The following is a 14,467-nucleotide window of genomic DNA, read 5'->3' as shown; positions in this document are numbered from 1 at the left end:
TGTTCAGCACAGTAACTTGCTATACAGGTTTGTAGCCTAGGAGCAATAGGCCACATCATATATAGCCCAGGTGTGTAGTAAGCTATACCATCTAGGTTTGTGTGAGCACACTCCATATTTCCACATCACTGAAATTACCTAACAATTTCCCCATCGTTACCCCTGTCATCAGGTGACATATGGCTAGTCAACTTGTTCAGTGGTTGCTAAACTTAGTTCAACGTTAAACTTACTAAGGAAGGCCAGGCACAGTGGCTCACGTCTGTAATCCTAGCACTTTGGGAGGCCAAGGCGGGCAGATTACCTGAGGCCAGGAGTTCAAGACCAGCCTGGTGGACATGATGAAACCCCATCTCTACTAAAAACAGAAAAATTAGCCAGGCATGGTGGCACACACTTGCAGTCCCAGCTACTTGGGAGACTGAGGTAGGAGAATTGCTTGAACACGGAAGGTGGAGGTTGCAGTGAGCCAAGATTGTGCCACTGCACTCCAGCCTGGAGATATATGTGTCTTAAAAATGGACATATTTCCTGACCCTTCAACTCCACTTCTATACGCATATCCTAAGAAAATAATTCGGGCTATGTACACTCCACCCTGTCTCAAAAAGAAAACAATTACTAAGGGAGGTTTTTTAAAATTTTTTGCTTTGTTTCATGTTTTCATACAGATTCCTGGACCCTCCAGGGATAGGGAGATTCCCAGGTTATCAGGAAGTTTCCTCCCAGAAAAACTGTTGGTACCATAGGAGAATCGATCCACCTCCTTCCCAGTGATCAGCATTGCCTAAAGGCAAACTAGAATTGTTATAGCAAGAATGTAAACACTAAGAAACAGTCAACTTTCTGGTTTTTTTAATGTTAAAACAATAACTCTTGAAGCCCCTGGGGCACAGGTTGGCATAGCCAGATAAAGATTGCCTGGGATGGAAGGGATGGAGAGAATGGGATCGAGTGGCACTTTGCAGGAGGTCATTTGGTCTGACCAGAGCAAACCACCAGGAAGGAAGCAACCTTCGAGGTGATGGTATTTGAAGGTGGCGCCATTGGGAGGTAATTAGGTTTAGATGACATCATGAGGATGGGACCCTCATGATGAGGTTAGTGCCCTTATCAGAAGAGGAAGAGACCAGAACGTACTCCCTTTCTCCATCGTGTGAGGACACAGCAAGAAGGTAATCATCTGCAAACCAGGAAGAGGGCCCTTCCTCACCAGACACCAAATTTGCAGACACCTTGATTTTTGACTTCGCAGCTCCAGAACTGTGAGAAAGAAATGCCATTGTTTAAGCCACCTCAGTCTATGGTACTTTGTTACAGCAGCCTGAATTGAGTCAGACATTCAGCATTGGGAGATGGCCAGCAGGGAACTGCACGGAAGCTGACCCAACACCTACGGTACCAGTCCCCATTCAGGTGAGCACTGGCTGCCTTTGTGGAAGAACCACTCCCACAGTTCTACCTTCAGCCAGGAGGCCTCCCATCCATCACTGTATCCTGGTGGCTCTATGACTGTAGACTTGCTGACTTTACTCTGAGCTGCCTGATGTGGATAACAGATAACTCCCACTTCAGTGGCCCAACTACTCACTGGCCTTCACATTTCCATCCTGGGGATGAATCATAATTCACCCAAACATCTCCCTTATTCCCAGATGTTTACATTGTTTTCAGGTTTCCATTAGTACATTTAATACTTCAATGAACATGTTGCACATAAAGCTTTTACTGCATAACTTCTAACTCTAAAATATCTGGTATTCTTTGACAAAACCTAGTAATGGCTATTTCTTTGCGTTCAGGATACCAAGTCTCAAACACTATTCCCTTCTCAAAAGATACAATTAAAGTTCTTTTTATGAAAGTCAATACCTGTTGATGGGAAAAATAAAACTCTTAGCAAGCAAAGAATAAAAGGGAATTTTCTTAACCTAATAATAGGCACCTACCAGAAACCTCAGCCAACATCTTACTTAATGCTTCTTTTAAAAGTCAGGAATGAGATATGGGTGTTATGAGTGTCCATTATCACTGCTTCTAAAACACTTCTGTTGGCACTTCAACACTAGAAGTCATAGAAAAGAAAAAAAAGGAAAGAGATTGCTGCCTCTTCCAGGATGTAGAGAAGCAGGCATTCTGATTCACTGCTTGTATAACTTCAACCTTTAAGAATGGCAATTTGGAGCTATATGTGTTTTAAAAATGGACATATTTCCTGACCCTTCAACTCCACTTCTATACGCATATCCTAAGAAAATAATTTGGGCTATGTACATACATGTAACAGGTTACGGTCTCTACTACTATCTAGTCAGAAACCTCCTATTCGACAAGGTACTGGTTATGTGAATTCCAGCATGAACACATGCAGGAATATTAGTCACTAAAAATCATATTGTATAAGAGCATTTACCAGAAAGACAGCTTAAACTACCACGTTCAAAATACCTTTTTTTGTAGATAATGGCGTGTACACACATACACAAACGTACTGGAAAGATCTATACAGAATATTGATGATTCCTTATGCTCTGTTTTCCCAATTTTCTAAAACCTGCTACTTTTCTAGTTAGGAAAAACAATATATTTTAAATGCTGCCTCAAATGCTGTAGGCAGCAAAGAAAGTGGCTCAGAAACACTGTAAAAAGAGATTTTATATGGGGAGATGGTAGCAACTATACATCTATTCATACAGAATCCTTAATGCCATGCAGCTAAACTGTATTCTTATTGTTCATTTTATTAAGACAAAAATAAATGGTAGATCTAAAGGTTAATTTTAGGTAAACTCTCTTAGTTTTAAACTCTGTGCTTACTCATATTCAGGAACCAGCTATTCTTCAAATGCTGAGCAGGTCACAGGCCACCCTGCAACCCAGTGATTAGACTGGGGAAGATAGAGCTTATCGGGCTGTTTCCCTGGTTCATGTGACCAAGTGGGGTCTGGGGTTGGGGGTGAAGGAAGAAGAGAGAAGGGACGGTCACAACAGTGTTCCATGCATGCACTCAGACAATGGCACAACAGTTACAACAATGAGAATCTTTATGCATATAACTTTGTGATCAATACAATCCTTCAGAACAAGAGACAAACAAAGGAATACAATGTCCCAAACCGTTGCAGTCCATAGGCTGACATTGCTAACTAGATTTAGATCATCTGGAGGCTTTTGTAAGAGGAACTGAGGTGCAGAGGCATCAAAATGAGTTGATTCCCGGCAAAAGTGCTAAGAGGCTACAGACATATCTAAAAATCAAGAAACCACTACTTGTTAAGTACTTCTGGTGTTTGCATACAGTGTCCAATACATAGGGAAGACAGCAAGTCCATACTGGTCTTTGTACATGCTGTGTGGTAGAGGCTACTGCAGGTTTATTTTCTAAAGTAGGCAAGGCTCATTAATTGACCAATTCACATTGTGATTACTTGGTACAATGCATGCATGTTATTGGTACACAGAGTGCTTTAACAGGAATCTGCTGGATTTTCAAAATTCTGACAAGGCCATTTTTGTCTCAGAGGACTATTATTATCCATTCAGTTATTCATTCATTCAACAGATACTTATCCCAAACTGTGTGTTATCTCCTCCATCCCCTTCTCAGGAAGACCAACCCTGGAAACAGGTGAGAGGAGAGTGTTCACAGGGACAGCATGTGTTGTTGATACTGTTTGTGGACAGCAATGGTGCAATCCCAAGGACTTGAATAAGTGGCCTCTACCTCATTAACCAACTCCTTGAACCCAGACCATCAGGGAGCTGGTGAGCTGATTCAAGAGAGGAAAGAACAATTCTCCATTCAAGTCAGACATCCCTCAAGGGGAACATGACTATTCTGACTCATTTGGGAAGGGGCAAAGAAACGGATATGAGGTGGAATCATTCTTATCTGTAAAGTTTAGCTGATGGAAGAAAATGGTGTCATTTGCTTAACTTTGGAAAATGCAGTGGGTCTCTGGGCCCTGAGGGTGGTATGCAAAATAAGCCCATCTCTCCACCTACACCCTTCCCAAAAAACAGGCTGTGGGCGTGGCTGCTTTTTAAGAAGCTGGATGCTAACTTCAGATGGCACAGAATTCAAGACCAAAACTGTAATAACTTATTAGTCATATTTTCCATCTTCAGTTCCTTTGGGGGTAAAAATACCACGAAGAGGATAAAATAGCTTTTCTCACGGTATAGGTCATTGTGTGTTTTCTGTTCAAAAAAAAGCCCACACAACCACATTCTCTATTATAAAAATTAGTACCTCTCATAGTAAAAGCCTGCTCTACAATTACAGTTTTCGTTTCAGAATTAACAATCCATTTGCTCAAATCAATATTGGCTGCATCAACAATATTCCTGAAAGTATTGCCAGTAGTCTTCCAGAGACAGACATGAAGGCTGAGTCTATTCCTCTAATGACCGCGGGCAGAAGGGATAGAGGAGTGAGCCTGTTGCTCAGCCAAATAACAGGTGCATGAAGCATTCTTAAAATAAACTCCCTGTTCAGGATAAGGAAGTCAGAGCTGGTTTTGTAAAACGCCATCAAGGGACTCTGTACCATCTGGAGACAGGTCCTTTGAGTCAGGAGGGATTTTAGTGAATGGCTTCCCAGTCTTGGTTTTTACAAGCTATGTAGCCAATGCCTCTGTGTACAAAGAGCATTAAACCTGCCTATTGCACTGAAGGAAATGTGGCTAAGTCACTTGGAATACCGGGAGTACTGACCTTGAGTAACTGAAGTGCTAGTTCACCTCTGTGTGGCTCAGAGTTCCCATCTGCATAGTGGAGACAAGAGGTGCTATCCCTGACCCGCTGGGTGAGAGAGAGCTAGAAAGGGCAGGAGTGAGAGGGAGCTAGAAAGCACTGGGGCCTTCTCCAGAGAAAGGCAGTGTTCAAGTAACAAAGTACTCAACAAAGGACTCCAATCAAAAAGCACAAAATTCAAGTAACAGAGTCACAGGTGCTATGTTCTGGCTTCTGAACAGAGGCCTTGTGCGTCTGCAGTCGAGAGCTGGTGGGTGAGTGAGCTGTGTGGTAGGGGATGCAGGCCAGGCTCTGTGTGGAGCCCATCAAGTCATCCGTACCACTGAGGATGAAAGCTCTCCTCAAGAGGAGAACACAAACCTCAGGAAAAGCTCAGTGGCGCGAGCAAGCTGTCCGGAGCAACTGCTTAAAGCATATGCCAAGTGTGTCCTGTGCATAAGATCTTCAGCTGGGTTATCGACCGAAATTTCAAGAGATGAAAGGTTTTCTTCATTTTGCAGGTAGAAATAGACAGTTAAAGAAAGGCTATCTAGATTTTTCTCCTATGATTTAGCATAAGAATTTTAAAAAAAAATTGAGACTCATACTGTAGGAAATCTCACAGGACACAATCCCCTCCGTAAACCATGAAAAGGAAGATCAGGAAGTTTTTTGTAACGAAGAAACTTACTTTCTTTTTACAGTTTCTGTCCTAGCAAGCTGGTATGTGCATGCTTGAATATTAGTAATACCCAGAGAACTAGAAGGTTTGGGGGCACTGTCACAGGGACTCTGAAGGCCCCCAGAACAGAAGGATGGATAAGAGTTAACAGTCTAGATATATAGTCTTTTTTAAATAGCTCACAATGAAAAATTGGGAAAAATTCACACTATAAAACCACAATATTTATTTTGCCACAAGAATCCACTTCATCAGTTAGCAAGTAGATGGGAAAACAGCCCTGTTTCTAACTCCTATTATAAAACTTCCAGTTCCCATTTTTTATGGGCTGTTGCTCATCCCTGAACCTACTCATTTTCACTGGACAAATAAAACTCTTTTAGAGCCATTCAGCTGCAACCCTTACACTACTGTGAAAAGGTGAGTCCAGATACAAAGTTTCGGGGAGACATCATCGTTTCTTAGTGCCACTGTTTCCAACACCGGGTTTGCTGAAGCTCCTGCTCATTTGAGGAAAGTGCACAGTCGGCGTTCTTTCTGTAGGGCCATATAATCCCAAGTTCCTGGCAGTAGCAGATTTCCGCAGGGGCTTGACGCTGGGGAAAGGGCTGAAGATGGGGGTTTTTGAGTTGCTGCCTTGGGGAGGTTTGCTGGTGGCTTTGTTTTCTTCAGGTGCACTCGGCGGCTCTGGGCAGTGCCGCTGGCAGGGTGGGTGCACCTCGGGCTCAGTTTCAGCTGCAGCATCCCTCTGGTTCAGTTCCAGGGCCCCCAACTTCACCTGAACCGCAGACACATCCACATCAGCATCTCCAAACACCGGCTCTGGAGACTGCCCCTCGATCGTCCTCCCAGTACTGCCTTCGGGGCTGCTGCCTTCTCTTCCAACTGTCGCTGTACAACTAGAGGGGAACGCCTCTGCCGCCCCCAGCCCGTTGGTCTTGCTGGCCTCGTTCTGCTCGTCTATCAGCCCTATGGTGTCCCCACAGCCCGGATGACTCTTGGTCCTTGGCATGTTCTTTTTGTGGACTCGGATGTGAGTTCGCCACGGGGAGTTGAGCTTTGTCTTAAGGTCTTCGTAGGGGACAGGAGACATTTTCCCTCCTGTGTGACCAGGAATGTGGATGACAGCATTCTTGGCAGCTCTGTTAGTCATTTTCATCTTCTTTCCTAAAAGAAGGTGGTTTATAACTGGAGAACTGTTTACCTGAGACGGGAGAATGCTGGTCACTGGCCCTTTGTCTGAAAGAAATGTTGAAAGGTAGTATGAAGTGCACCACAGAGAAACACATCCATCATGGAACAGAAATCACACGGAGGTCCTCCCAGCCTGGCCCACCACATCCCTTCCCATGTATTCCGCAGGGAGGGGCAGAGGCATGTGACTGAAGACAGCAGAAACCGAATTCAACCCAAGAGCCTGGAATACCAATGCTCTCTTCTTTAAAGAAGAAGGGACCATAGGGTGATGATACAAAAAGGAACATCTGACTCCTCATTCCTAATTAGGGCCTGGACCCCCTAATGTTTTTTTTACAGAGAGCTCTTGTCTCTGAGTAGCAACTTCAGAGTTACTGTACCTAGAAAAATCTTTGCAGATTTAAAAAAATAACACAACAAACACTATGACCATATGGATTATTATCTGTCAGCCTCTGAGAGGTAGGAAAAGAACACACTGCATATTATGAAGTGAGATCCAGCAGAGTGACAGAAGTGATAAAAAGATAATGAGAATGCAGTGAAATCACAGCTATCCAGCATCTAGCCCTAGAGATGAAAAACCACTCCTGTGTCCTCAATGGACTTTGAAAGCCAATTGAAAACTGAAAAGCACCAAAAGCTTTGACTTCAGCTAGGTGCCGTGGTTCATGCCTGTAATTCCCAGCACTTTGGGAGGCCAAGGCAGGAGGATCACTTTAGGCCAGGAGTTCGAGACCAGCCTGGCCAACATGATGAAACCCTGTCTCTACTAAAAATACAAAAATTAGCCAGGTGCGGTGGTGCGCACCTGTAGGCCCGGCTGCTTGGGAGGCTGAGGCAGTAGACTGCTTGAACCTGGGAGGTGAAGGTTGCAGTGAGCCAACATTGCGCCACTGCATTCCAGCCGGGTAATACAGCAAGACTCCTTCTCAAAACAAACAAACAAAAAAGCTTTGTTCTCCTAGAAGGCACTGTCAATGGCATTATCGTTGACCTCCTGTGGCGATGACCAGGCTCCTATTTCCAGTGCAGCATTCAACACACATGGTCCCAGGATGGCAGCTGCAGAGAGAAGTTGTAGGGAGAAGGCCTCTCCCTGTGTGTGTGAGTTTCCTTCCTCCTTGATGTCCATGTCATCTGGCTGAACTAACTTCCACCCTTCTCTCCTGCTGTCATTTACCACTGGTCATACCCCAATATCAACTGAAAATGTTGATAACTGTCTCCTCTTCACCACATTGCTGCCACCTCACCAATTATTTGACTGTCACTGTGATTGGCCCTCCATTACATTCTCATAGTTCCTCAGCCTCCCCAGTTCCATCCTAAACCTTATCACCCAGCTCCACCTTATGTGAAAATATTTAATTCTAATACTCCTCACTTTGGCTCTTCCAGCTCTCAGGCTCCCAGTCTAACTATATGTGGTAATGAACCACAGAGACTTCTGGCTCCTTATTCCTCAGGCTCCTCATAACCCCTCATGTGTCTTCGGCTCACTGACACCTCTACCCTGCCAGATGCATGGCCGACCGCTTAGATCACTGCCTCATAGGCATCCCTGTCTCTTTGTCACACATTGCTAGTAAAGCCCCAACCTGGGATCCATAATCCACATTCTTTTTTCTGAAACTGAGCCCTTCAAATTCATGACCTATCATTTCACTGGGTCCTCAATGCCAAACAATCTTTTCATTTCCCTGTCTCACTCCTTTCAATGACCTAACTAAATCTTCATTACTTTCTTTAACCTCTCATGTACTCCCAACCCCCACCTTATTCCCACCAAACAACTCTCCCCCAATTTCTCCATGAAAACAAAAGCTATCAAGTCTGAAAGGCCTCTATTTCCCATCCTCCCTAACCTCGGAAGCTGATACCTCAACCGCCATGCTCACCACCTTCCATTAAGTCTCAGAAGCTAAGGTCTTTTTGCCTCTAGTTCAAGTTCAGTCTCTCCCCCTGTGCTGCTAATCCTATCGTATACCATCTCATCTAAAACCATGCTGCTCAAACCATGGTCCCTGATATGGTTTGGCTGTGTCTGCACCCAAATCTCGTCTTCTAGCTCCCATAATTCCCACGTGTTGTAGGAGGGACCCAGTAAGAGATAACTGAATCATGGAGGTGGGTTTTCCCATGCTGTTCTCGTGATAGTGACTAAGTCTCACAAGATCTGATGATTTCAAAAATGGGAGTTTCCCTGCACAAGTTCTCTTTGCCTGCTGCCATCCACGTAAGATGTGACTTGTTCCTCCTTACCTTCCACCATGATTGTGAGGCTGCCCCAGCCATGTGAAACTAACTGTAAGTCCATTAAGCCTCTTATAAATTGCCTAGTCTCAAGTATGTCTCTTTGCAGTGTGAAAACAGACTAATACAGTCCCCAAGCAGCAGCACCAGCAGTGCCTACGGGCTTGTTAGAAACATATAATTTCAGCTCTATTCCAAACCCACTGAAACAGAGTCTATATTTTAGCAGATCCCCAAATGATCTCTATGCACACTAAATTTCAAGAACCAATGCTCTAGAGCTTTGCCTTTGAGCGGCAATCTCTCCCTTAAAGATAACCACATCAACCATGATCTAGAGAAAGGGTCAGCAAACTTTTCCTGTAAAGGACCAGACTGTAAATATTTTAGCCACTGTAGTGTGAAAGGAGCCTTAGACAACCTGTAAAAAAAAGGGCATGCCTGTGTTCCAATAAAACTGTATTTACAGGCTGGGTGCGGTGGCCCACTCCTATAATCCCAGCACTTTGGGAGGCCAAGGTGGGCAGATCACCTGAGGTCAGAAGTTCAAGACCAGCCTGGCCAACATGGTGAAACCCTGTCTCTACTAAAAATACAAAAATTAGCCGGGCGTGGTGGTGCATCCTGTAATCCCAGCTACTTGGGAAGCTGAGGCACAAGAATTGCTTGAACCTGGGAAGTGGAGGTTACAGTGAGCTGAGATTGTACCACTGCACTCCAGCCTGAATGACAGAGTAAGACTCCATCTCAAAACAAACAAACAAACAAACAAAAAACTGTACTTACAAAAACAGGTAGTGAGCAGGATTTGGCCTACAGATCACAGTTTGATGATCCCTGATGAGAATACAAGCCACTGGGTCAATTTAGCACCCTGAGCAATTGTTTACCATCACACCCAAAGACTTGTACAGTGTAGTTAAAAAGGGACTGTACAAAGAATCAGAACACCTGTGTTCTAGCCCTGGCATGACCACTCACTAGAGCTATATAACCCTGGACAATTGCTAAGCCTTCCCTGGCCTGACCACTCACTACAGCTATATAACCCTGGACAATTGCTAAGCCTTCCTGAATCACCATTTCCACACCATTTGGAAGAAGATGAGACTATCTGTCCTTGCCTTCCTCATTGATTTGTTTTAAGGACAAAATGAGGAAATGTATGTGCCAATGTTTTTGAAACTTAAAGTGAAATTGTTCATTTATTTTGTGACTGGTTTCTTAATGATTCAGGATAAAGTGAGAATCGTCAAGAAGTCAACTATTCTTCTCTGATAAATGGAAGGTAAATTCAGTTTTTGTGCAAGATCAGTCACATGCTCACATGCCACTTTAAAAACACATCAAATTTATATTTTGGTTAATTCTGGACAAGCATCATTTTCATTAGGATATTCACTTCAAGCAAGAATAAACAACTCCCAAATCAGCATATATTAAACAATAAAGTAGATTGTTCACTGGGATTTTTGGAAATGAAAAGAAAAAAGCTTGGCAATCCTTGGAAAAGAGCATTTCCAATTGCATTATAATTGTATTCTTTTTAGTATACTCCCAAGATACTTGCCGTCAGCAAAGCACAGGCTTTTTAATGTTTTTTTTTTCCATTTTCTCTGATCACAACATCTGTTATAATATCACCTAAATGACTAGTATATAGCTTAATTTACTAGTGTGCAGATAGCTAAATTCTATACTCAGATGCATAAAATTTATGGGGCAAAAGCTCCAAAATTTCTCAAGTCCAAGGACTGCATGGCTTTGCAACACTTTAATCATTTGTAAACCCTTCTCCACAGCACACATAGTAGAGACGTGTTTAATACCATCAACTGCCTGGTCCTTGGGGCCTAAAAAGAACCTGCAGTCTTTTTCTTCTTTAGAGCCTGATAAAATAAAATTTAAAATGAGTTGCTAAATATGCTATTATCTCAAGCCAGCTGTGTTGACAGATACTGAGCTACAGTTAGTAATTCCAAGGCCTTACTAGGATTATTTGTTCTTCATTTCACAAGTTGAGATAGAGTTGAAATTGATTGAGATGAAGAATCGCATTACCTGCCCTGATGTACACCTGATGCACCTGCTGCTGTTGCTTCTTTTTAATTCGAGAGTACTGCCGCTTCAGTGCATTGATATCTGTGGTCATGCGTTCCATCATCATACTGTTAAAAGCTGCGTGGTATTCACTTCGACAGGAATTGATTGCTCCTGGACTCAGCTCTGCAATGTTATTAGATCTCAGACTCTGCTCCTCATTTGGCTCTGCACTCGAAGGATGAGACATAAGGAGATGGTCGGCAGAGGGGAACAGGAGTAAACGGAAATTGATTACACTACAACCCAGTGCAGTATCTTAACCTCCATTAACTTCTAAACCACAAGAAAAAAATGCATACTAGAGTTTGTCTAGTGCCTATTTTGATGTGCTCCTGAAAATATTTCTGTATTTTCTTATTAACCTAACTGTGGGTCTGACATGAGCTATGTGGGTTCAGTGTTTGATTTTGTTACCAGTTTGTTAGCTATATAGACATAACATCAACTGCTTCCAGATAAAAATCACTGCCATTTTCTAAGATTCCCTTAGAAAGATATAACTCCTAATTTCTAAAATCATTGTACAGATTTCCACACAACTGCATGAGGATTTATACAGGATTGATGGTTTGTAGAGTTTAGACAGTCATTAAAAGTGCATTCTTCTTACATTAAAAATAGTAACACAATTTATAACATTATCAATACTTCAGACCACTGTATCACTAAAATGAATGCTTTGTTCATTTAACAAACATTTCCTGTCCACTCTGTTGTTATGTCTGATGTGGTGTCTGCTCCTGTGATAGCTACAACTAGTAGATTTTTCTCTTAAATAAAATTGAGATGACCTCCAAGAAAGAGAAACAATACTGGGTGGGAGTAACCCACAGACTGCACAGGCCAAAGTGGGAGAGAGCAAGTTTCTCCAGCACAATTTGTAAAACTGACATGGGAGCCAGAGTAAAAAAAGACGGAGAGATTCCAACTATCCTAACATCTGCTGACAGTGTTATTCAGACAAAGGCTAAACATCTCAGAAATTTACTTCATTTTTTTACTGTAATCATTTCTGTAAGGAGAAGGAAATTAAAAGAGAAACTGCTAATCAGAGCAAAATCAACAAGAAAGACTAATGATGAAATTTAGGAGAAAGTAATCATGTCATCCTAGAGCACAAAAATGCACAGAAAGAAAAACAGAGAAAAAAATGAAACATAGACCCAGGCTACAGAAACCCAGATTCAAAAACTTTACCATTAAAATACATATTGATCCTATGGCTAGAAATCAAAAGCTGAAACTCAAGCAATAAGAAAGGGGGTAGAAGGCATTGCAGAAATCAAGAAGACTCTTGTTGGGTTCAGATTTTTAAAAGCCATTTAAAAGGATGAGAGGAGAGCACATACCAAGGACATACTCACAAAACAGCATGAGCCCAGCCATTAAAAAGGTTAAAACTCAAAACAAGCTGAGGCTTGCAGGAAATACTCCAAAAGATCACAACCAAAAGTTAGAAATAGCAGCAGTTGCTGCCACTGCTCTTACCTTCCAAACAAGAACCGAAAAAATGAGAAGATAGCCCCATGACTTCAAGAAGGTGGTATAAAGTTGGCAGATGACAAAGATAACACAGAGGTGCCTGACATCTATTCTGTTTCTGTCCTCTTTCAGCATATTTCTAACCTCTTTGAACAAGGAGAATGGTCTTCAAACTAGAAGAGGTAGAATAAATATCCTAAAAGAAAAGCTGCCACCCAAGACAAGAAAGGACGTAGAGAACCACAAACTTTAAAACAGTGCATACCATTGATAATGTCCAGACCACAGAAGTCTATTCTGCATAGAAAAAAATAAAATAAAATAAAACATGGCATGTGATTCAGAGCACTACATTTTAAGAGGAACATTACCAAATTACAGGATATCTAGAGGTAAATTAATAGAATATTAGGAGGTCCAGAAGTCATAACTTAAGAGACATGCTCAAAGAAATACTGAACTTGGGCCTTTGAGAAAGCTTTGGAGGACATGATAGCTGTCCTCAAAGATTTGAAGAGATGTCAGGTAGAAGAGGGAGTAAGCACTCTTGTTCTGTTTTTTTCCAAAGGGAAGAATCCTCTTTTCCAGCTGGAACCACGGATGGTGTCGAAGAGAAGAAAAAGAAGGTGCCTGCTGTGCCAGAAATGCTTAAGAAAAAGCAAAGGAATTTTGCCAGAGCTGAAGATCAAGCACCTGAGAAAGAATTTTGCTGAAAAGATGCTTCAAAAGGCAAGGAGGAAGCTTATCTATGAAAAAGCTAAACATAGCCACAAGGAATACAGGCAGATGGACAGAACTGAGGTTCAAATGGCTAGGAGGGCAAGAAAAGCTGGCAACTTCTATGTTCTTACAGAACCCAAACTGTCACTTTCCCTAAGGATCAGAGGTATCAATGGTGTGAGCCCAAAGGTCTGAAAGGTGTTGGAGTTTCTTTGTCTTCATCAGATCTTCAATGGAACCTTCGTTAAGCTCAGCAAGGCTTCAATTAACATGGTGAGGACTGGAGAACCATACATTGCATGGGCGTACCCAAACCTAAAGTTTTATAGCAAAATTGATAAGAAGCAAATTGCCATGACAGATAACACTTTGCTCAATCTCTTGGTAAATATGACATCGTCTGCATGGAGGATCTGATTCATGAGATCTACACTGTTGGAAAGGCTTCAAAAAAGCCAGTAACTTCCTGTGACCCTTAAATTATCCTCTCCACAAGGTGCAATGAAGAAAAAGACCTCCTATTTTGTGGAAGGTAGAAATGCTGGCAATAGGGAAGAGAAGAGCTACAGGCTTATTAGACGGATGAACTAAGGGGTCTACCATGATTATTTTTGTAATCTGGTCAGTTAATAAACAGTGATGGCTTCAAATAGAAAAAAAAAGCAAAGAGAAGAACTATTAGTAGAACGGGTAGGTGGAAGTTATCTCTTTGTAACTAGAAACCATGGACTAAGGGGAAGAATCTAGCAAAGTGTCTTGTAAAATAATGAGTTTCTTGTCACTCAAGAAATTTCAAGTAGAGGTCACCATAATGTTCTGATTTAAAGGGTAATCCTATTGTAAGAGAAGCCAGTATGGAATAAATTAAACTCAGATGGAGTATATTAAGCATCTACTATATGCCAGGCTCTGTGCTAAGGAACTGGGCATACAAAGTTGAATCCAATGAACAGGAGCAAAAGTCACCATAGAGAAAAAGAAATGTGTATTATGCATGTAACACATAATACAGAGAGAAACTATTACATAATAAAAAGATAAAGTAACAGAGAAGATGCTTTTAGTAACAATTTTTTTTTAAGATGCAGTCTCGCTCTGTTGCCCAGGCTGGAGTACAGTGGCATGATCTCAGCTCACTGCAACCTCCACCTCCCGGGTTCAAGCAGTTCTCCTGCCTCAGCCTCCTGAGTAGCTGAGACTACAGGCACACACCACCACACCCAGCTAATTTTTGCATTTTTAGTAGAGACCGGGTTTCACCATATTGGCCAGGCTGCTCTCGAACTCCTGACC

The 14,467-nt window shown here is 42.3% G+C and overlaps 1 protein-coding gene across 3 annotated transcripts in view; it reads right to left on the bottom strand.

The window, feature by feature from the left end:
• Nucleotides 1–3,026: 3,026 nt before the first annotated feature.
• Nucleotides 3,027–14,467, bottom strand: part of TBC1D30 (TBC1 domain family member 30) — a 111,803-nt gene continuing 100,362 nt past the window's right edge. For 2 of the 3 annotated variants that reach the window (XM_028829698.2, XM_001116946.5), the window contains 2 exons: nucleotides 10,931–11,137; nucleotides 3,027–6,655 (listed from right to left, as the gene is read on the bottom strand). In XM_028829698.2, coding sequence (XP_028685531.2) covers nucleotides 5,868–6,655; nucleotides 10,931–11,137 — 995 coding nt within the window. In that variant the 3' untranslated portion in view covers nucleotides 3,027–5,867. Of the gene's footprint in view, nucleotides 6,656–10,698; nucleotides 10,759–10,930; nucleotides 11,138–14,467 lie in introns of all 3 variants that reach the window. The other variant, XM_077954679.1, reaches the window with a different exon arrangement.

This window comes from Macaca mulatta, chromosome 11 (assembly GCF_049350105.2).
Source record: "Macaca mulatta isolate MMU2019108-1 chromosome 11, T2T-MMU8v2.0, whole genome shotgun sequence".
NCBI classification, from domain to species: domain Eukaryota; kingdom Metazoa; phylum Chordata; class Mammalia; order Primates; family Cercopithecidae; genus Macaca; species Macaca mulatta.
The sequence above is the reverse complement of the archived record's forward strand: the minus strand, read 5'-3'. Positions and strand labels throughout refer to the sequence as shown.